Raw genomic sequence first — 23,756 nt, 5'->3', positions numbered from 1 at the left:
TGAAGAGGAAACGAGAAAGCAAAGTCTCACTCTCTGCATATTTTGATGCCGCTCTCGCTTTGTTAGCACAGACTTTAGGGGGAAAATCTGCTAGAGCATCTTATTTTGGCTTCTTTATGATATAATATTATTAGCTAAAAGGGGGGAATCCGGAACCTTTCATCGACTGCAATTATTGTATTAATGGAGCATTTTTTTGTGCATAGTGTACAAAATACACATTTTTCTTCACAATGGCAAACTGAATCTCCTTTATGCTAGGCTTCATATGACACCATTTATCCCTTACCTATCACTAAGTATGTGATTATTATTAAAAAGCAGGACTGGGTTAGTCTGAAATATGTACTTTAGAACAGAGGTCCCCAACCCCTGGGCCGCGGACCGGTACCGGTCCGTGGGTCATTTGGTACCGGGCCGCGCAAAAAGAATAAATAATTTACATAATTTCTGTTTTATTTATTATCTGTGTCCGAACTATGTTTTATTTTGAAAAATGAAAAATTACCAAATTACATCCGTTATGATTTACTCTTGATGCATGTCAAAACGCTTGTCGACGACAAGCGTTATGCCATAACGCTCTATGGCATAGACATAGAGCATTAAGGGGCATAGGAGATGTTACATATGTTGTTGGCGCGATGTAACCAGGACTCTGCTAATAAAGTTGTATAAAAATACACAATCAATTCACGTTTATTATTATATATAAAAGAAAGAAAAAAACAGTTTCCATGCCTGTCGTATCATTTTATGTTGTTTCACCATGTTAACTTCCGAGATGGAATCGATGCTTGCTATGTTGATACTCATCCCAACTATGACTGGAGCACCTGAAAAAAAGTCAGTGAGAAATATGTATGTTATAAAATGTGTATAGTAACACAAAGGTGATGCGGTGGAGGAATACATTATTGAAAATCATGTTTCCTGTATTCTCGTGTGCATTCATTTCGCAACCGTGCTCTTAATTAATCAGCTGTGACAATGGCTATTTTTTTGTGTCTGTATCTGAAGTGCATCATGTATAGTTCGAGTTGCATACAAATGGTGTGTTCATTTTTGGCATTTGAGATGAGATAACCTTTATTTGTCTCACATTGAAGAAATTCCAAATTCACAGCAATAAAGAAAGAAAACGTATCAGTAGAAAAGTAAAATATAGGAGCAGCTGTAAAGGCAGCCACTCTCGCAGTGCCATTCCTGCACTGTTCCTTTAAATGCAGGGATGCCGCCACCAGTTAAAATGCTACACTGTTTATGACACTGCTTACGCAATGCATTATTCACCATTTGCACATACAGACATTCTCTAGCACACCACGCACAATTGCAAAGGTTACCCCTTGTGTACCTGTGATCCAATCTGGCAGCGAAAAACTCAAATAGGTTGTCGCTGCTCGGAGAGTGTTTTTAAAAGAGAGGGGAAAAACAGACAAGCTACTCTGGGAAAAGAAATAACGTTAAAAACATGCACTCATGCTAACGTGCATACTCAAAATTCATGCCAAGCAGAAGCAAGAACAAAACGATGTCTCATTTACATGATTGTTGTGCAACTTGCAAACAGATACGCACAAGTTGCTTACATGTACAATAAACACTTAAATACCCCACTTACGTATTCAGACAACTCGCTTTACAAGGAGAATCCATTTGTACCGAGCATGTTAACGAACTTGCAAACAACCAACGGTGGCTGAATTCATGAGAAAGAGGCTTCTCGCTCATCATGGTGATGAAGTGGAACATTTCATCCTAATTTCAGAAGGTTAGAAAGACCCCAACATTCGTAACATCGATTCTCTTCCCACCTTCAAGTCCGATCTCAAAACCCACCTATTTAAGACTGAACAAATTCTCAAAAAAATACTTTATCAACATCGCAGGGATAATACTAGTGGGCCTCAATCGGCAGTACATATGCACCTAAAAGCTATCAACCACTCATTTGACGACAATGAGGTTAAAATCTTAGCGAAAGAAAAGTGACCGGCAACCTATTATCTCCAAGTGGTGCATGTGTAATTTGTCACAAAACATGCGTCCATCTGTTTATCCGGGATAACTTCCCATGATATTTCAATGGTTGTAATTAGCGATCGTCGAAAAATCTTGTGATAATCATGCGAGACATGTTGTCTCATGTCCTATAATCCTACATTCTCCAGTAGCCCTTGTCTTCCCATTTCAAAATGCCCCGAAGCTTTGTCCTATTCCCTGACCCATCTCTCTGCAATACCGAAGAAAAAATGGCAGGGGAAAGTAGGGCCATTTCCATTGCGCGTTGAGAAGGCAACCAGTTCCCGTTTTCCCCAGAGATGTCAAAGTACATTTATTCGCGACATGAAGAGGAAACGAGAAAGCAAAGTCTCACTCTCTGCATATTTTGATGCCGCTCTCGCTTTGTTAGCACAGACTTTAGGGGGAAAATCTGCTAGAGCATCTTATTTTGGCTTCTTTATGATATAATATTATTAGCTAAAAGGGGGGAATCCGGAACCTTTCATCGACTGCAATTATTGTATTAATGGAGCATTTTTTTGTGCATAGTGTACAAAATACACATTTTTCTTCACAATGGCAAACTGAATCTCCTTTATGCTAGGCTTCATATGACACCATTTATCCCTTACCTATCACTAAGTATGTGATTATTATTAAAAAGCAGGACTGGGTTAGTCTGAAATATGTACTTTAGAACAGAGGTCCCCAACCCCTGGGCCGCGGACCGGTACCGGTCCGTGGGTCATTTGGTACCGGGCCGCGCAAAAAGAATAAATAATTTACATAATTTCTGTTTTATTTATTATCTGTGTCCGAACTATGTTTTATTTTGAAAAATGAAAAATTACCAAATTACATCCGTTATGATTTACTCTTGATGCATGTCAAAACGCTTGTCGACGACAAGCGTTATGCCATAACGCTCTATGGCATAGACATAGAGCATTAAGGGGCATAGGAGATGTTACATATGTTGTTGGCGCGATGTAACCAGGACTCTGCTAATAAAGTTGTATAAAAATACACAATCAATTCACGTTTATTATTATATATAAAAGAAAGAAAAAAACAGTTTCCATGCCTGTCGTATCATTTTATGTTGTTGTATTTATCCGCCGGTCCGTGAAAATATTGTCTGACATTAAACCGGTCCGTGGCGCAAAAAAAGGTTGGGGACCACTGCTTTAGAAAACTAATGTTGATTTAAAAGGAGCCACCTTGCTAAGTTAAAGGACAACCGACGCCCCCGGACAAGTTGTGTCCATAATTTGTAAAATCACTTCAAATGACTTCTACTGAGCATATTTTACAAAGATTCCACCGCATATAGCTATATTTTACATATATGACTTGCGCTGAATATTCAGAAAATCTTGTTTTCGAGTTGATGACAATGCCTCACGTGACGTCACATCTGGAACGCCCCTGACTGAGAAAGCGACACATAATGCATTTTGGGTACTTTGTTTAGTCTGAAAACTTTGTGTTGATCCGTGTTGATGGCGAAATTAGAAGGAAAACATAAATAACGCGATGGTGAATCGTTGTGTGTTGCACCAAGACTACTATTTGATACTAGTTGACGCAAATTCCGAGCAGACAAATCAGCCCATTTCCAACGGAGCTTGGGCGCCATCTTGTGCATTTTCTGGGACGCTACATTGGAGTCCAGACGGCTCGAATTCACCCGGAAGGACTTCTTTAATCGATTGCAAACATTTATGCTCATATTCATAACTGGATGAGTAACAAGAAAGCATCTTCTCCTAATCTGAAGCCATTGTTTTGATTCTAGAGCAAGGCAAGATGTCCTGGTGTGACGTCACGAACAAGGGGGAGGGACCTTCGGAAATTCAGCATCTGTGAGGTCATTTTGAAGTAGTTTTGGGACACTTTAACTCATTTTTATTGGTGTTTTGCATTTGACTAAAATATCAGCCTGCGTGTTTTGGGTATTTTAGATGCCATAAAACCTTTTACTGATGTCAGTTAGGAAACAAAGAAATTGTGTCGGTTGTCCATTAAATGGAAATGCCACTCGGAATGCTGATGTTGTTTTCAGGCATACATAAGCCAATTGTACAATTATTTATAATCAATTACATTGATTGGGGAGAAATGATGTTAGCTTAATCTGTTTCCTTCACATTGTAATCACATGACTAGCCCTCGGCCCCAAGTGATCAATCGAAAGCCAAACGGTCATCATCAAATTGATTTCAATCAGAGCTGCGGTTAATAAAGGTCCGAGTTCAAGTCAAGTTAGAATTCTTGCATTGGAGTCTCAAAATGATTGACTATTGCAATTCACTTCTCCTGAGTGTCCCTCAGAAACTTCTCCACAAACCTCAACTCGTCCAGAATTCTTCATCACCAGAACCTCATCCTTTCACCACATCACCCCTGTCCTGCAAGAGCTCCACTGGCTCCAGGTCAAATATAGAATCAACTTGAAATTTTTTCTTTAGACATTTTAAGCTATCCATAATCTTGCCCCCCCCCCCATACCTTTCTGACGTTCTTAAAATTTATATTCCCTCTCGTTCCCTCAGATCCTCTTCTTCCCTCCACCCCCCCCCCCCCCCCCCCCCCGTCTCAGCACGATGGGGGACAGAGCTTTTAGCTGCTCTGCCCCCAAACTCTGGAACTCACTTCCTCCCAACATTCGTAACATCGATTCTCTTCCCACCTCCAAATCCCATCTCAAAACCAACCTATTAAAATTGCATTTTCTGTGTAGCTCTCTCTTGTTTCTATTTATAATTGTATTATATTTATTGTATGCTATTATAATTGTATTTTATTTATTATTGTATCTATGCTTCTCTGTGACTGTAAAGTCTCCTTGAGAGCTTTGAAAGGCGCTTGAAATAAAATGTATTATTATTATAAAATGGAGGAGTGCACTGTCACGATTTGCAAGGTGGTGGAGGTGGAGGACCCCAAGAAGTCAGCCAGGAGGAAGGAGCGTGGTGTATTTGACAAATTGTATTAAACGAAGTCAGCAGGAACAAAATCTCCAACAACCAAGCCACCAGAACAGAAAGGTCCAAAGTAGCAAACAAAGCCATGAGTAAAACAAAACATGGTGAAACAAACAATGACAAGGGGTAACAAACAATGACCCGACGCTGAATGGTCGTGCCAGGAGTCATTTTAACTGCAACTGATTAAAACGACCAACTCCTGTGCAGCAGCAGGCAGAGCCTGACTGTGTCACCCGTTAGTCGCAAACCGAAACGTCACAGGCACATTTATTTCATCAAGAGACTGCCCGATCATTTGTGTGGCCTACTCATAGCAGTGCCACCCAGAGGGAGCATTAAAATTACAATGCTAATAATGGTAATAAGTATAACAATAACAATAATAATAATCATCATCGGGGAGGCCCGGTAGTCGAGTGGTTAGCACACCGGCTTCACAGTGCAGAGGTCGCCGGTTCGCATCCCGGTCCGGCCTCCCTGTGTGGAGTTTGCATGTTCTCCCCGGACCCGCGTGGGTTTTCTCCGGGTCCAAAAACATGCATGGCAGGCAGATTGACCACTCCAAATTGTCCCTAGGTGTGAGTGTGAGAGTGACTGTTGTATGTCTTTGTGTGCCCTGCGATTGGCTGGCAACCAATTCAGGGTGTCCCCCGCCTCGTGCCCGAAGACAGCTGAGATAGGCTCCAGCAACCCCCGCGACCCTAATGAGGAATAAGCGGCACGGAAAATGAGATGAGAGAGATGAGATCATCATCATCATCATATTCATCATGTGGTCTGTGAATTAATTTCAACAATAATCAAGGAGGTTTGGGGCCCACCGATTAAAGTCAGAATGTGTCGGCTCCTACCCCCCAAAAAAAATTCCTTCATGTCACATTTTTTCTTGTGCACATTTTTTAAAATTATTAATTATTGATTTATTGTCGCCATAAACATGTTTTACCAGGCACCATTTTGGCATTTTATTAGCTTTTCATTGCACTAAATTCCATTTTCTGGTCAGATTGTGATTGAATTTCTATCTTTTGCCATCACCTGCGCCCTTCCAAATTTAGTTTCCGCCGCAGTATTTTAAGGGTTCCAATATGCTTTGTTTCAGACACTGCACAATTCTAAATAAACCTCGACTGTATGCTTCCAACATAAAAGTGCCCATGCATGCAACGTCAGCCCAATAGTGATAAGTGCTGTCATGAGTTGTCGATAGTAGCTAATGCGGTTCCCGTTAGCCTGTCAAATAGTGAGTGTTGCTCATTTGGCCTGGAGCCCAGCTAAACACGAGATGCTTCTATTATAGACTGGTAGTTGTGGCCAAAGCAACCGCGATGCACTTGGTGTGGTCATTGACGAAAAAAAGTCTCATATTGAGCACATTTGGTCTACCTTACAATAATTTGGGCATTTTAATCGGTTATGTTTTCAATAGGACTGTTATAGAATCAGTTGATTGATGTAATTGTGTTGAACTTGATGAGAGCGGGCAAAATGTAAGAATAATCCAGCGCAGTTCTACAAGTTCACACGTGTACATGTGTTATCTCCTTGTTCCGTTGCTGAATTTAAAGCAGCATGAGGCTGTGAGATCCGAGATCCCGTTGCGTTGGACTTTAACGGACACATCAAGGTGTGGTGTTTGTTCAGGTTAACAATGTATATTCAAGCCTCATGTAACACGATAAGTCTGCCATTTGTATAGTTGTAGGCTTTATCAGTTGTCAAGGGAGTCGAATGCTCGTCTGCCAGGAGAGCGTTTTCATGTGAGAGGAGCACAGGTTTGTGTGAATCCTTCATCACATTACTAACACTGAAAAGACATCATGAAGCTGAAAGTGTTTGTGCTGATGAAAAAAACAAAAGGCTAGCCGGTGAGCCAAAAGCATGTACAGTGAATGCACCCTGCTGTTTTCATTTGTTTTGTTTTTGATGAGACATTTTGGACTATCAAACAGTATTGCTTTTTGAAAAATTGCCATGAGTTGTGCCACTGAGTTGGTGGAGAAAAATAAAATAAAAAGCAACGTTTGGTACACGGATTCAGTGTAAATCTACAGTAACAAAATATGGACTCTAAATGAAATCTGGTTTAAGAGACAATGGAAGGACTCGTGTGTACCTAAATATCGTATCGCACCTCCAATCATCAGCATGTTTATTCAATACCGTTCAAGTGAGTCCTGCATGTCACGACGCTCGCGTTTTATGCAAATGCATGTTCATTTGGACACGTACATGCAATGAGAAGGATTTATTGCAACATAAATGCATTTCAAGTTGAGAATAGTGTCAATCTACCTCAGAATCAGAATCATCTTTATTGCCAAGTATGTAGAACACACAAGGAATTTGTTTCCGGTAGAACACGCTGCACTATACAGTTCCATTTGGGCTACTGTTGAAAGAGTTCAAAGACTAAAAAGAGTTAATGGCTTGGGGGAAGAAGCTGTTTAAATGTCTGCTGGATTTGGTGCGCATGGATCGATAGCGCCTGCCTGAGGGGAGTAGCTGGAAAAGGTGGTGGGCAGGGTGCGGAGGGTCCAGTAGGATTTTCCGAGCCCGGAAAATACCTCCTGTATTTGGTTTCTTGGAAAGCCAACTGAAAACACATTTGCTGGACAGCAAAGAAAACACCACTCTGGCTCTTATTAAAAAAAAAAGAGAAAATAAACCTATTGCTTAGCAACAGAAAGCTCCATAGCAACCATGCAGCATTTTCCCTATAGTGTTGCAAGAGAAGCATGATTTATCTCGTCAAGTGTGTATTTGCTTTTGTTGTCAATGGCGACAGCACTCTTCAAGTCTTTTTTCTCAAGAATAGAACGACTGAAACCAGACGTTGCACCAAATCACCCCCCAACACCTACATTTAATACAGTGTTTCGCATCAATTATTTCTGCCACGGCCGAGAGAAACAAGAAAAGAATGGCGGGAAAGCAATCTTAGCTCACACAGTCAAACGCTGTGATTCAACAAAGACGACATACTTGAATCAACAGCTTCTTTTGTGGAACAATTTGGGGTATTGTCTATCCACTGTTACACACGAATACAATTTTTTTGTGCCCTACCCCAATGAATTATGGATCCGATACAGCTTGATGCTCTAAAATAATTTATCCATCCATTGTCTATGCCACTCTTGCTCATTGTGGTCGCAGGTGAGCTGGAGTCTACCTCAGCTGACTTTAGACAAGTCTTGGGAACATCCTGGAATGTGTTGCCGGTCAATCACCTCAATTGTGAATTAGATATGCAAACCACTTAATTACACTGCTGCATACTAAAGAAATAAATAAACTATTTTCCTGGATTAACTCATTCACTGGCAAATGTGCAAAAATGTGTCCACTTCAATGCCAGGGTTTTCGTCAGTCACATCAATTGCAGGACCCGCAGAATATTGAATTTTAAGACTAGATAAACATTCAATGCAGCGTTAGAAACCTTAGAATCTCTTATTTCACTCAGTTAATTCCTAAATTATATGGGTCTGGAATTATATAAGTTATAAATGAGGGCAGCTGTCCAAAATACATTGCAATACATACATATTGGTTTATATAGTGCAAAATTCCCCATTGTGGGTCGAATAAAGGTTGTCTGATAGAGGCCTTTAACAGCAGCTGAAGCAGGAACAAAGCGTTAAGATGGAAAAAAGGGAAGGGAAAAACATTCCCAGAAGCCATAGCCAGCGCTTTAACGGCACCCAAACAAGAAAAAAAGAACAAATTTGGGAATGGCTCTCTGTTATATTTTCAATTCCCGAATAAATTTGTGAAGGGCAGTGTATGAGTTAAAGAACAGGGCTTCCCAATTTTTGGGAGGCATGATTTATATAATTGAATGAATAATGTATGACAAAATATCTGATTATGCTTGTGAGCATTCTGCCAGTAACCCACAAAGCAATTTGATGAGCTCCACAATGAACAGCATAGTCCACCCAACAGTCTGGTATGATGTTACAACTCCAGGTTTACAAGTTGTCAGTCACATCCATCTTAAAAAAGCCTGGGTAGCCCAATAAACCTACTAAAACCCTAAAACTACTAAAACCCTATAACTTTCTCCTCAGCGACATCTGCGACAGAGCGGTTCCCAACTTCAACATTTCCAACGAGGGGCAGTATGAAAACTTTCATTCTAGTCTAAGACACCACTGCAGCACAAAACCCAATGATCTCATGTCATCTGTATTTTTGCTCCTAATTTGTGGTAGGCATTGTTACCATTACAATAATTATGATTTAAGGCCTTTACAAATTGAGCTACTATATTTAGGTCATGACAGGCAACTGCCGTAAATATGATTCATTTCAAACATGAATTAAATTTTGACTCCTGAGATGTTTCATGTTGACTTCAGCAAAACGAAAATGTTTAGGCCTCATCATACAAAGAGTTGTGGTCAAAGCTTGCCTCAACGTAGAGTTCACTTCGGCCAAATCACCATTTTATCACATGGCCAACTTAGTGACTATATCGAAAATATTCACAACCACTGGCCTAATTCCAATCCTTAAGCAAATAATACATGCGAAGGTGGAAAAAGCATCAACGTGTAGGCTGCCATCTAACATGTACATGTCACAATTATTTCAGCAGATGTATAGTCGATAGTCATGACTCACGGAATGTCAACCTCAAGAATATTTTGTCATTTGGCCTCAAAGTTGAAGTTTTCAACCAAATATAACAATATAAGTACCACAAATGGCCTTTGTTCTCCCAAGAGAGAATATTGCATTGGTGCCATAATAGCATTTCTTCATGCTGGAGGATGAATTGTCAATGTATTTACATGACTCTACTACAGAGTGCTGCATTTCCTTCATGCATATGGAACCGTTCTTATTGCCCGACGTAAATCACTAAAAGGGCCCCGCAGAACATCACTATGGAGTCATGTGTGGTGCTAAAATATTAAAACAAGCCCATTCGTGCTTTTAACTTGATTAATATGTAACTTGACGGTGGCTGAGTCAAAGCAGTATAAAAATCACAGTGTTGTATAACTGTCACATCGCGGTCACAATATTTTCACAGCCACATATAAATATTTAATGTGCAGATTAATGCCGAGATTGTTTGTCAAGCTGCAATGTTCAGACTTAATGCAACACAGCATAAGACATGAGTGCAATGAGTTGTACATGTTTTGAATAATATACAACATTGTTGCTGTATAGTTGCTATATTCCTTCTTTTTTTGTTGCCCATATGCTGTTGATGGTGACGTGCCACTTTAGAGGAATTACAACGTCTCAACTTGCATATTTTATGTCATCAATCTCTGCTGTCGTCGTTTAACTCCTTGCCATTTCTCATGAGACGCAATGGACAAAAAAGCCAACAGATGTTTGTTCCCATAAGATATTTTAGATAGGGCATTTACTGAGTTTCAATCTCAAGGAACATGTCCAGTGTGTAGCTTAAGATAGCATAAAAAACTAAAATAACCTTCTAGTACTGCAGTTGCCGTGCTGCACTGTGTTGGAAGCTGCTCCATAGTGCTGCAGCTAGTATGGCTAAAGGAATGCCGGTGAATAAAGGGTAATCATTAAAGCAGCTCTGACACAAGGAATAGAAAGAGCCAGAACAGAAGGCAAGAGAAAATGATGAGGTAAAGCAAGAGAGCAGGGGCAGTACATCACCACGAGTCACAAAGACAGAGGATAAGTGAAGGTGGCCTCATCTTATCGTCCTTTCCTCTCTCAAAGCTCAGACCTGATGTATGAAACCTACTGAAGAATTTTCCACAGGAAAAAAAGCCACAGAATATGAACATTCCTTCATATTTGCATACACGGATATTTATCATTGAATTATGAAACACTGCACATATTAGCCGGGGGACTTTCCTACTCATAAATCCTCATCCCACACAAAGCTTTAATAATGCCCCGCAACTCGGGTGATTAAAAAAAAGTTGATTTTGTTAGTACCTCAGTACTTCAGGAATGTAAAGAAAATGCATTTGAAACGTATTTTGACTAAATAGGAACTGGATGGGAAACCCACCATCTGTCATGTGCATTGGAAACATAACATCACTGTAAAAGTTATATAAAACACTGCTAAAAAATATGCTTTTATGATTTGAACAATGCTCTTTATGAATTTCAAGAGTTATCAATTGAATGTGTTTAGTGTCGTGGATTAGCGGAGTGGATGTCGTGAAATGTCTCAAATAGGTACAAGAGGAGAAAGACGGCCGTCATTAATTCTTTTAGCTGATGCTTATCTCATTTCCGGACTCAGCTTTCATGTAACCTGCAGTAAATCCTAAACTTATACCTCATCCCGCAGCTGTCTAAATCTACGTGATCAATAAAGGTGAGGCGGTTGCGTTCAATCCACCCTAATGTTTACATTTACGATGGGAAGCATAAACAAGTTTATTAATTTATTTAGATGTGACCATCACAGTAAGTCCACAAGTAATTAATGTTGCTGGCTCTTGTTTTGACAAACACTCCAGTTCAAGTATTTGGATGACCTCATTTTGCTCCAATACATAATTCAGTTATAAGAGGAACAATTAGAAATAAAGTTGGGATAAACAAACTTTAGGTATTAGCTCATCATCATACATTTGTATTCACAGGACAGATTGTCATCATGTGCAACCAAATTCCAATACACAATTTATCTCTCTCCGCCAATCTCATTCCTTTGTTTGTTTCTGTCCTAATGCCATTTGAACATAATATGACAAGCCACCAACAGAATGGACAGCCACGCCACGCAGGTTGAGATGAAAGAACCTTTGAACGTCACATCGCCTTGAAAAAAAAGGAAAAAAAAGCAACGACAACCTGACAAACACAAGTCTTTGGATCGTAGAGTCAAAGTGACAAAGAAAAAAAATTAAATAAACTAAAAGAACAATAATATCTAAAACAAGCAGTTCACTGCAAAGGAGAGCAACGGACTCAAATGGCGTGACATTTGGTCGAGTGTGTTTTCCTTCAAATACACCAAAGGAGGATGTCGTACCGTACTGCAATTATGATGTTTTATTTATTCTATTATGAAAGCAAATCATACTCCAAAATAATGGGACAATGGCAGATATGTTCCTGCTCTATTTTGAGGTAGTCTGTCTCATGCAAATGAGCCACTGGCCCAATCCTGTGGATATCATACATCAGCATAGCAGCTGTGGTGAGGCTCGCACATCATTTTTTTGTTCCCCACAAAACTGCAGGAAATAGCTGTCAACTGGTTTTCATTGTGTCCTCATCATTCAATGATAAAACATAAAATTAACTCATTCACTGCCATTTTATTCAGAATTGAAAAAATGACGTAGAGCGCCATTCCCAAATTTGTTCGGGTTTGTTTTTTCATGCTTGGGTGCCGATAAATCGCTGGCCATGGCATCTGGCAATGTTTTTTCCCTTGCACAAGGGGGGAGCATTTCCCTTTTTTCCATGTTAGCGCTTTGTTCCATTTTTAGCGCTTGTTAAAGCCCCATATAAACCAATATGTATATATTGCATTGTATTTTGGACAGCTGCCCTCATTTCAAGCTCATATAACTCCAGATCCATATAATTTAGGAAGTAATTATTTTCTTCTTCTGATGAAAGAAGAGAGTTTAAGGTTTATAACGCTGTAGTGAATGTTTATCTCGTCCTAAAACTCAATATTCTGAAATTCAAGTGACAATGACAAAAACCCTGGCACTGGAGTGGACACATTTTTGCATGTCTGAGAGTGAATGAGTTAATCCACACCAGATACTTTGAATAAACCCATTGCGTCTTCAAATGTCAATTTCTGGAAATCCTAGTGTGGCACACGAATAGTGTCAATGCAATGTGCCCTGGTATTATGAAAAAAAAAACATCTGCACACCGGGTTTGTGCTATGTGGTATACAGTTTTTCTTGTGTGTTTCCTGTTTGTACAATATCTGCATATGTACAAATGTATGCATTCCAAGATTTGCGTTCAAATTTAAGCCCAAGAAAATACTTAAATTTCTGAAAATCAATAAGAAAAAAAAACCACCTGACCTTGATTGAAGAGAAATTAATGTATTTGCTCAACATAATGTCAATTCATGCATCTCCGCAGTACTTTTATATCATATTAAGCTGCTAATTTATACGCCTAGCCTGTTCGGGTTCGATCATGGGATGGGTTTTAAGTGTGTTTCCCATTAGCAAAGCTGACAACATCTCTCTGTACTCTACATGACGGGCTCTGCCTTGTTGATCTTCCTGATGCAATTGAATGCCTACATCTTGCACTTGGCCATGCTTGTCCTGACCATGTCAAGGTCACGCCTCCCATCAATCACCTCACTTTCAAGATCACATGCACTGGGGAATGACAAGAAGTGGGAGGGGTGAAAGTGCCCAATCGGCACGTTCTCTCACTGATATTCTGTCTTGTGTTTTTTTCTTTTTAATTAATTTTATTTTGTACTCTGGTGTAATCCATTCTATCGGCATTTTCCACCTCGATTTGAAAGTTGCTGAAAACAACAGCCTGAATGGGAGGATGAAGCATTTTCCTTCTCAAACGCGGTATCGCAACCTGCACCTCCGCACACCCTCACCTCCGCCTGCCGACATGCACACCTCATTTAATTCAAATCGAAAATCTAAGCGAAGGGAAAAGCGCCCAGCTTGAGCATTTTCTCCTGTGTTTCCTTTGTAATAAATCACCGGGCGTTCTCTTTTCATCAGGATAGATATCACTTGTACATGCCCCGACATCCATTCTGGGATCCTGACAACGCACTCCCATTTTTTGCTGACTCTGCATTACTTTGCTACCGAATTACAACGGCCTGGGCTATTGGCCCATAGGCAAAACAGCCCCACCGTTTGACATGTGGCAGCACACAGTCGTGAGATTGCCCTGAGTATTGTAAAAGTGTCGATTGGCCTTGGAAGGACTACATGCCGTCAATCATTTTGCAGCTGCAGCTGCCAGAATGTAAGTTGCCATTAATGTCCTGCAAGTTTCAGTTCATATGATCAGTGGAACCTCGAAAGCCAAATGGCCACTACTGTCAGACAAAGCGGAACTGGACAAAGGACGCCATACCCGCAGAAAATATTTAGAATTTGAACTTTTTTCATACATTATGTAATATCAGACGACCTGCTGAGGCCCCAGCAAATCTCAGTGGACCTCACTTTCGGGCATGAAAGGGGAAAAAATTGCTCGATAAGCATTTTGCGCTTTCTTTTTGCATCAAAGCTTGCCAAAGTAGGAGCAACTTAAAATATAGTAGGAGTGTTTGTAGAACAAGGACGTAGGTAAAAATAAATAAACAAATAAATAAACAAATAAACAAACAAATAAATAAATGCATAAATGCACAAATAAATACGACATAAATAAATAAATGAATGCATGAATGCACAAATAAATACACAAATAAATACATAAATAAATACATAAATAAATACATAAATGAACAAACAAACAAAGACATAAATTATAAAAATAAAAGACAGAACTGTGAATGTATGAGGTTGTCATTTCATGTTATTCTTTTCCTATTAGCTGTCAGCTTCAAAGAGCCACCATTGTTTTATAACAGTTCCATTCCCTCCCAACCCCATACAGTTTTTTTCCTTTTTAGTTTAGTCATAGTAGAATGATCCACCGGCATAATTCTGGCCGAGACTTACACACTCCCACGGTGAGCTAATTCTTTTCAACCTCAATCCCGATCAGCCAATACTTCCCTCCATTTGTCGTGCTGAGGTTAAACTTGCTGAACCTTCTTCCCTTCGTCGTGACTGTTTAACCTTTTCGCGGACAGTGGTTACTACAGTCACGCTGATTGACTTGTCCGAACTACCCCGGATGTTCCATATAAATGGGACAGATGTTAAGGAAATACACCAATTTTTTTAGACCTGCAAACAGTAAAAATTGTGACTGTTCCAGTCTGTTCTTCGGAACGAAAGGAAAAAAAATAGTTAATTGTACTAAGTTCATCATGTCTACTTGATGTCTTATTAAAACCAGATTCTTTTCTTACAGACAGTGTATTGTAGGTGTTCAAATACCTGACATGTTTCGGCGTATATTTCAGCGTATACTTCCGCCTTCGTCAGAGTGTCAGTGTGGACACTCTGACGAAGGTGAAAATATACGCCGAAACATGTCAGGTATTTGAACACCTACAATACACTGTCTGTAAGAAAAGAATCTGGTTTTAATTTAAAAAAATAGTTACAAAAAAATAATAATAATAAGTCAAACCACTCGGAGTTCAACGAGAGCCAAAACTGACAAAAAAGGGTGTTGCCGTTGGTGGGATTTTAGAGAAAATAAATGCAAAATAATCTGTGTTGTAATTTTCTAAGGCCTTCTGTGTGAATGGGAAATGTTTTGACATAGTTGTCTTAATGTGGAACTTTTTAAAAACATAAAGGGACAGAAACTCCTTGCACTCTTCCTGCATGTTTCCTCAGAGGGGGAAAAAAACACTCCAGTTTTTCAAAAAGCTGCAAACACCGAGCGGTATCTTGTTATGTCGGAGTCCATCCAGCTCGGTTGCAATTCCACACCGCCACCCAATACAAAGTGAGATGAATATACTGTCTGGCTCTCCCTTTTATATTCAGTCAATTATCTGTCAATTCCACACACCAATCTCATGGCTGATCTTTGCTTTCACGGCTACATTTAATGCTTTTCCATTCCAAACAAGATCAAGCTGCAGCTGGGACTCATTTGGGTCAATGGGAAATGAAATCAGAAAAAGCCCCGGCTGGTGAGTGGAAGAGATGGTGGCAGGTGACTATACTTTGGTTGGTGTCATGGCCGCAGGCGGAACTTCGGCCAAGACAGATCAGACTGGGAAATGGAAAAAAAAAGACTGCTGCTAACAGATCAGGTGGTTACAATTATAGCCTCTTTGTGCCTCACAGATAGTCTTGTTCGTGCATTGCAGTAGATCTGGCACCTGCTGATGATTTTTAATGTGTGAGATCATTAAAGTGTCACATGTATGCAAATGCTTTTTCAGTTGGAACCATTAAAGCTTAGTGCATTGTGATGAATATCTCGTTGAGGCAGAGAAAAGTTGCCCCGTTTCAACATACAGTAATACATCACACTCACCCACACTAAATTGACTTGAGCAGAGTCTCTTTAAAGGACAACTGGATGATATGCATCCACCTGGTCAAATGCAATTTTGGCTGCACCTTTGGTCTAATTCGTTGTTCGGGTTAGAACATAATCCTCACAATGCAGAGGTGCATGGTTCACTTCCGGCACTGCCCTCCTTATATTCTGAGTGGGTTTTGTCTGGGTTCTCAGGGTTCCTCCCACATTACAAAATATGTGTAGCAGATTAATGGAAAGCTCGAAATTTTCCTTGGATGCGACTCTGAGTGTGCATGGTTGTTTCTGTGTTCCCTGAAATTGGTTGGCAATCAATTCAGGGTGTGATAGAGAAGAGACAGAAGAGAAGTTATCATGTTTAAGTGTTTCATCCTGTTGTATGCTTAGTTGGCCGAACACTGTGACTACAATAGATAATGGAGCACAGAGAGTCTGGGGTCACTTTGATATGAACCGAACTGGCATGTTAAACTGTCATCCTCGGGTAAGAAATCTTGCTTTGGGCGGAAGGGAGTATTTGTCGATACCTTCTACAGGGCGGAAAGGAGTACTTTGTTCACTCCTGTACGAGAAGAGTTCATTAGCAGGTTACAAATCTTTCAGATCATGGAAAGGCCACTGATTAAAATGTCTACGTTCTGTTGGTTTATGGATGTTGGTGCTTGTACCAGGGGACGACTTTGAGCGGCGTCCATGGAACTCCAGGGGCGTGGTATTCAAATCAACAACAGATCGTTTTACTAATGTATCACCTGAATGTGCATATATGCTCAATAAAATGCTTGGCAGAGATTGCAAAGGTCGGGCGTTGGTGGAACAGCGCACGCAAAGTTGCATCATGAAAACTGCGCCCCTGCCGGCAGTAAAAGACAATCTTCTTGTCAGAGACCATCTCTGACAGGGTGTATCTCGCCTATTGCCCGAAAACAGCTCACCACCACTCACCATTGTGAGGATAAGTGGTTTCGAAAATAGATGGATGGACCTAAAAATGAAGTGCCGGGGGGGGGGGGGGGGGGGGGGGGGGGGGGGGGGGGGGGTATGTACAAATGTTAAGATTTGAATATTTCAATGCCAATAATGTTTTGGAACAATTAAAACTTGTTTCTGAACCATCCTAAAGTTTGTTGAGAAATTCAGCAATTAAAAGTGTGAACATTTTGCATTTTTATCCTGATGTGTGCCACAATGACACAATTATTGACCTGTAATGTGCCCAGGTTGTGAAACTTGACATCTTATGGTCAAACATGTCTGGTCTTATCACCGACACTTAACTAAGAGCAAACGGTGGAAAGAGCCTTTGCTGTCCCTTGACAAGGGCAGCTTACTTGCTCCTGCAACCCTGACATTGCAATCCCGGCATCATACTTTTTTCCCTTCTATGCTGTCTGTCTAAAAGCTACAGAAGTGATCATTTATTAATAAAACTTGAACTGAAACCTTTTCTATCTTTGCCAGTGCAATGCTGCATATTAACCAGCGCTATCAAGGCCGGTAGAAAAATCCATTTGCATCCACACTAGCACGCAATGCTCCCTAAACTAAAAAAAATGTGCAGAGGACATTTAAACGTGCTCCAGATTTGTTGTCCGTTCATTGGAAGTTTACAAAAAGCTCAATTAAATGCCTTTTTTTTTCAATCAGTTACACAAGTAAAGAAGCGGGCACAGCATTAAAGCAACCGTGCCAATGGTAACAGTCAAGGACATCTAGATCACATGTATCAAGGAAGGTTTCAAGAACGATTCTGATGCAAACGCATCATGCTGGAGTTTATTGCTAATCAACTGGGTAGCATTAAGAGCCCTAGTTAACTAAACTTTGCATTACCGCTGAGTTTAATGAACTCAATTGTTGGCTAGCACTTAATATGACAACTATATACCAGAACAATGGTGTAAAGCAGGGGTCGGGAACCTATGGCTCGCAAGCCATAAATGGCTCTTTTGATGATTGCATATGGCTCGCCGATAAAACAAAATATATATTCTCGTTTTTTTCGCCGTTCATTTCCTGTTGGAGCTGCATTTAGCGGAAAGCGCAATTTTGATTGGATGACACTGACCTAGGTTGGCGGGAAGCGCCATTTTGATTGGATGATACTGGCCGTCATGTTGAAACAGGTAAACGCCCCTTAAAATCAGCCCGAGTACACTTCAGCTTGAATGCACCGGAGCATTCGCCTTTGAGGAGAGAAAAGGTTCTGATTCTAATTTGCAATGAAACAATTCCATCGATGAAACAGTTGAATGTCAGTGACATTTTAACAAGCCCCATGTTAACGTTAGCATCAATATACTTCTGCGAGAAATATATTGCAGATAGCAAGAGTGGAAGCTGATGAGCCGTGTGCAAGCTTGCGAGCAGTAACTTCGCCTATAGACCCGATTGTTTGGCTGGATATTTACCAATAACGAGGAACGGAATACCATTCATGTTAATGGTGAGTACTATCACAAAGTTATTTTAAATAATACATTCTGACATTTTGTTGAAAAGTGGCCGCGCATGCGTTTTGCGTGCGTGTTTGCGTGTGTGTGTGCGTGTGCTTGTGTGTGCGTGTGTGTGCGTGTGTGTGTGTGGGGGGGGGGGGGGCTCTCACTGAAAAACATTTCTAAATATTTTACTTTTATGGCTCTTTTAGTCAAAAAGGTTCCCGACCCCTGGTGTAAAGTAAAGCTAGCAGAGGAATTGTGCAGTTTTCTTGAAAAACGACTTCTGATAACAAAATTCAATTGGATTGACGAGGCAACAAACTCAAACATACTCATACCTTTGCAAAATTGAAAGAAATGTTTTCATTTCATCATTACTTTTTCCTGTGAGAGGCTCCAAATCAGCTTTCACATCATTCTAGATATCCTGAACTGCATTTTCCGAACAAACAATATGTAATTTTAGCATTTAAAAAATATTAATAGTGTGGAATATTTCTCTTTGATGCCTCTTTGCCTTGTACTCTGCTGCCATGACCTTGCATGCTGAGTTGCCTTCCAGAAGTGCTATTTGAAAATGGCGGGGGGAAAAAAATCTAAATTCCTCTCAGCTTTAATGAATCACAAAACACAAGCTAAATCAATCAATTTGCATACCTGCCAATGAGAATGGGTGAAATAAACTGTGCAGCAATTTGGCAGTAGTTTGGCAGACTCCCTCCTGGTTGTACCCACTTAACAGGGCAGCTTCCACTTCTGTTAACGTCAGCGATCAAGTTTGTGCACCGGGTTGGCATGCGTAAAGCTTTCGTAAATTAAGGTTCCATGAGAGGCACGTCCAATATTTTGGTAATCTCATCTAGCCACACAAGAACAGCAACAATATTGGAATCAGCTCGCTGGCAAAGATGAACTCATTCATTCATTCGTTCGTTCATATCTGAAAGATTTAAAAATGCATTCCGTCTTCTCTGACAAATGTAAATGCTGTCTAACGCTGGTGAATGGTGTCAGATGATATATTTTACACAGATTTGCTTCTGTATAATCCTGTTTTACGGAACTGTTATGGAGAAACTGGCATGTTTAAGCCATATGGATGTATCTCTTTCATGGTTTGCAAATTGCGCAATGCTGAGATCATTAGAACCACTCCAGTGAAGATGACAAGCTTGGTTGAAATGCATACATCAGAAGGACAAATTTGAGTATTGCACAGTCTATAGATGAGATAAAAGATGACCTAATCATGAGATTGGAAGATTGTATTTGTGCCCAAAATTGTTTCTGTCTCATGAGTCATGTAAATGTGTCTAAAACGTATTTGTGCGTGATGAGATTTGTAAAGGTGTTAGATGTAGACAGTATTTTTCCCCTGCTAAAACATTGAGGTGAGGCCTTTATTGTACTTATAGACTGAAAACATGTGTAAGTGTTGGAAAACAGATACCGGAAAGGGATATAGTTCTAAATACCGTATTCTCTGGTGTATAAGGCGCACCGGAGTATAATGCGCACCTGATAGAACTATTTTATATACACATCCTAAAACATCCAACGTTATTTCATTTCTACTTATTTTTATATGTATGTTAGTCTATATACATATGTAGTTTAGTTATTTGTATATGTTAGTTAGTATATAAATATGTATGTAGTTTCGTTCATAACCTTAAACTATCTTATTTCAGTCTACTATCATAGTTCACCCTTGTATCTCGTAGCAGATAGGTTCCTTCAAAATGATGTCATCCCAGTGGTATATATGTGCTGGAGACGCCTGCCCCTCTCCCCCTTTCTTGGCCCTCTCCTCCTGTTGTGAGGAGCATATCTCTTCTTCTTCTGCCCAAGAAATGAATACTCTTTTTGTACATCACCTTGCTTTCTGCTGATTTAACATCATCACAACATCATCGAAAAACCCAAACCAGAAGAATAATCATTTTTACCTAACAGCACCGACAATGAATGTTTTGAACTTTTTCCATACATAAGGCGCACTGGAATATAAGGCGCACCTTCAATGAATGATGAAAAGTTTTACAAATAGAATATATAAAAATATAAAAGTTTTCCAAATATAAGGCACACCACATTATAAGGCGCTACAGTAGAGGCTGGGGTTCCGCACTATTTCTTCAGTAGTTTGAAGACCTGTTGTGGCTCAATATTACTTAACATATAAGGCGCACCGGAGTATAAGGCGCAGGGTCATCTTTTGAAGAAAATTAAGGCTTTTGCATGTGCCTTATACACTGGAAAATACGGCATATGTAGTGCATACAAAAGTTGGCGAAGTTTAAATACCATATTTTCCACACTATAAGACACACCTAAAAGCCCTCAATTTTCAAATTTCAAAAGCTGTCCATGCATCTTAAAATCCAGTGCGTCTTATACTGCATATGGATGTTTTAAAATATGTCATTCATTGAAGGTGTGCCTTACAGAAAATACAGTAAATGCTTGAAGTTTACTAAAAAGAAAAAAAAAAAGAAAGAAAAAAAGAGCTTAATTTAGTGAACGTGTGAACGTGCCCGGATAAATCTTCCCAATCAAACTGCAGCATCCAGTGGTTTTGAACGGGTCAAGGCTGACTACTTGTAAAGTTGTGTTCAGATGAAAGGCCTCACACAATTGTCAGTTTACACTTTGGATTATTTTGTATGACATATCAAAGAACAAAGCCATCGCTCTGCAAAATAATTCCGCGAGACTCGCCAACAGAATAGCAATGTACTTCTACCGGGATCAGATCTCATCACTTTACATGACCGAAATACCCATCAGTGCCTCCTACCCACTAATGTGCCAGAGATGTTGGGAAGCGAGGCACAGCTACGTCTGCATCCATATCACATGACATTTTCCGGATGCTAACAATTGGGTTGCATTGTGCAGTTCTTTGCGGACCCGCACTGCAGACCCGACAGCTTTTTACTGCTGTTCCAAATGGTGTTTTGGGTATTGTTACAAATGGACAACACTTTTCAATTGCATCTTTGATTCCTTAACTAATCACCAGGCAAATTCTGCCCATGGCCATCCTTTATGTAATCTGTAAACGTGACATAATATGTCTGATCACTTTGAGGCATCATCCATCGAAAATATCAACTCTGACTTCCTTGTACGTAAGTCCTTTCTCAATTAATTTTCTTGGAAGCGATTCCAATAAGATGCGAACACAGATGTGTGATCTGAACAACAGAAGGCTTCAATAAACTTGTTTAGCAGAAAGACATTAAAATTAAATTAATGTGGCATAACATGCGTGATCATAAAATTTGCAAGCACTAGGAGCTTTAACCCGACGATACGTTTCCGCTTACTGTACATTCACTTCTGCATTCCTGACACTCATTTAATTAACGTCACACTTCATTTACGTGTAATTTTAATGAAAAGTCTGCTTTGCACCATTGTGCGATTTTTTTTGAAAAGCGGTTGAATAGAAAAAGCTGACCTGAATTTGGACATAAATTCAAGCAAGTCTCACTTAAACAGAAGCAAAGTCACCATTACAGTAAATATATAGTATGCTATTCAATTTTAGGCCCCGTAAATGAAACAAATGGAGAAACTGAAAACAGAAATGGAGCAAGCCCAGGTGTGCAATGTGACGATATCCTAATACATTATATTTTCAGAATTGGTTTTGGTGATTGTTTCAATGTGAGGAACTGTGCAGTGTTGTTTGGTAATAGCTCATTGTGTGTGTAACAGCTCATCTTCATGTTTGACCCACTTTTATAGGGCAGCCATTTTTGGTGAGTGAACAGATGCATGGTAATGGAATGCTTGCAATCACTTCCGAGCAATGTTTTGCCACAGGCGAGCTCTTGGACAGATTCTCGGAGGAGTGACGCATAGATTACACTGCACGGAAACTTTGATTTGAAAATCCACTTGATGAAAAAGAGCTTGTGTTTTCCCCACCAATGTAAAGAGTGACAACACCCACCTCCAAAATCAGGCCTTAAACGGATGTCATATCCCTTCAGCAACTTGTCCACGGTAGTCTTGGCCACAGACATTCCGGTGCTTCCAGTGGAGCTGGGGAAAGAAAACAAATAAAAATGGATATATTTACAAAGGCTGCCATGACTGTTTGTTATGTGGGCAATTCTTTTGCGAGTTTACACCTATGAAAACTCTAACATCGAGATAATACACTCGCTTTCTGAGACAAATGAGAAAGTTGGCCATTGCAGTTGAAATCTTCTGGAATAAAAGATTTTCTGCAAGAATTTTGGAATCCATTCCCCTCATCCAAAAATTTGTGAGGCCAAAACTCACTCAGGGCCTGGTTCCCTACCAGACTCTGTTCTAGTTCATTTCAGAGTTTCTTGATGTGGTTGAGGTCAGGGTTTTGAAGTTTTAATATATGCATGCCTTGAGGAATTTTATGATGTGCAGTGGGCTACATGCTAGAAGGTTCACTCGTCCGACAATTTCAAAGTGTCTTGATAGGATAAATAATCAAGATAACGAGGTTGTAATTCTCATCAGTTAGGAGGAAATCTAACATGAAAAAAGTAATTGACATTCATCTTACAATTGATGTTTAAGCCCTTTATGAACAGCTTATCACATTATCAGGTTACAGGCTGTCATGATTGAGGCATGAAACGGTTCAACCAAAATAAGCAAAACTGAAATGAAATACAACAACTAAGCATCAGTGACTTCTGTATCTTCCCAAAGGAGAGGTTCGGGGCACAGTGAGGATTAAAGCTTCACTCGACCATCTCATAACATGCACAGGCCTTGATACAGCTCGCCATCATGTATATTTATGCCCTCGGTTCAAGCAATGAATATGCAGCTGTCTTGTATTTCATGGAAGCAGACCGTCCAAAATAGTAAATGTTCCAGTCACAAGGGAACATTTGCATAATCGCATGCAGGGTTACAATAACCGCTTCACATGATGCTGTCGAGACACAGGTTAGGTTGGCCACAGCATGGAGACAGAATATCCTCGGGAGCATCATTTATTCAACACGAGCCTGACAGATGTCTTTAACCCTCCTGTCACGTTGCTTATCAGGAATAATAAGACTGTTCTGGAATTTCTGAGTATATTTAATTCCCTTAAATGACAACAGACACAATTATTTGTTTCCTAACTGACATCAGAAAAACGTTTTTTTAGCATCTAAAATACCTAAAACATGCAGGCTGATATTTTTAGTCAAATGAAAAACAC

The 23,756-nt window shown here is 39.9% G+C and overlaps 1 protein-coding gene across 3 annotated transcripts in view; it reads right to left on the bottom strand.

Annotated features, from left to right (window-relative positions):
• gabrb4 (gamma-aminobutyric acid type A receptor subunit beta4) overlaps nt 1–23,756 on the bottom strand; it is a 53,897-nt gene that overhangs the window by 26,838 nt on the left and 3,303 nt on the right. For 2 of the 3 annotated variants that reach the window (XM_089017319.1, XM_089017320.1), the window contains exons 2-3: nt 22,509–22,600; nt 769–836 (exon numbers count right to left, since the gene is read on the bottom strand). In XM_089017319.1, coding sequence (XP_088873445.1) covers nt 769–836; nt 22,509–22,600 — 160 coding nt within the window. Of the gene's footprint in view, nt 1–768; nt 837–1,624; nt 2,266–22,508; nt 22,601–23,756 lie in introns of those variants that run through there. The other variant, XM_089017322.1, reaches the window with a different exon arrangement.

Source organism: Hippocampus bargibanti, linkage group LG16, assembly GCF_051943395.1.
Source record: "Hippocampus bargibanti isolate YZ-2025 linkage group LG16, ASM5194339v1, whole genome shotgun sequence".
Taxonomy (NCBI): domain Eukaryota; kingdom Metazoa; phylum Chordata; class Actinopteri; order Syngnathiformes; family Syngnathidae; genus Hippocampus; species Hippocampus bargibanti.
The sequence above is the reverse complement of the archived record's forward strand: the minus strand, read 5'-3'. Positions and strand labels throughout refer to the sequence as shown.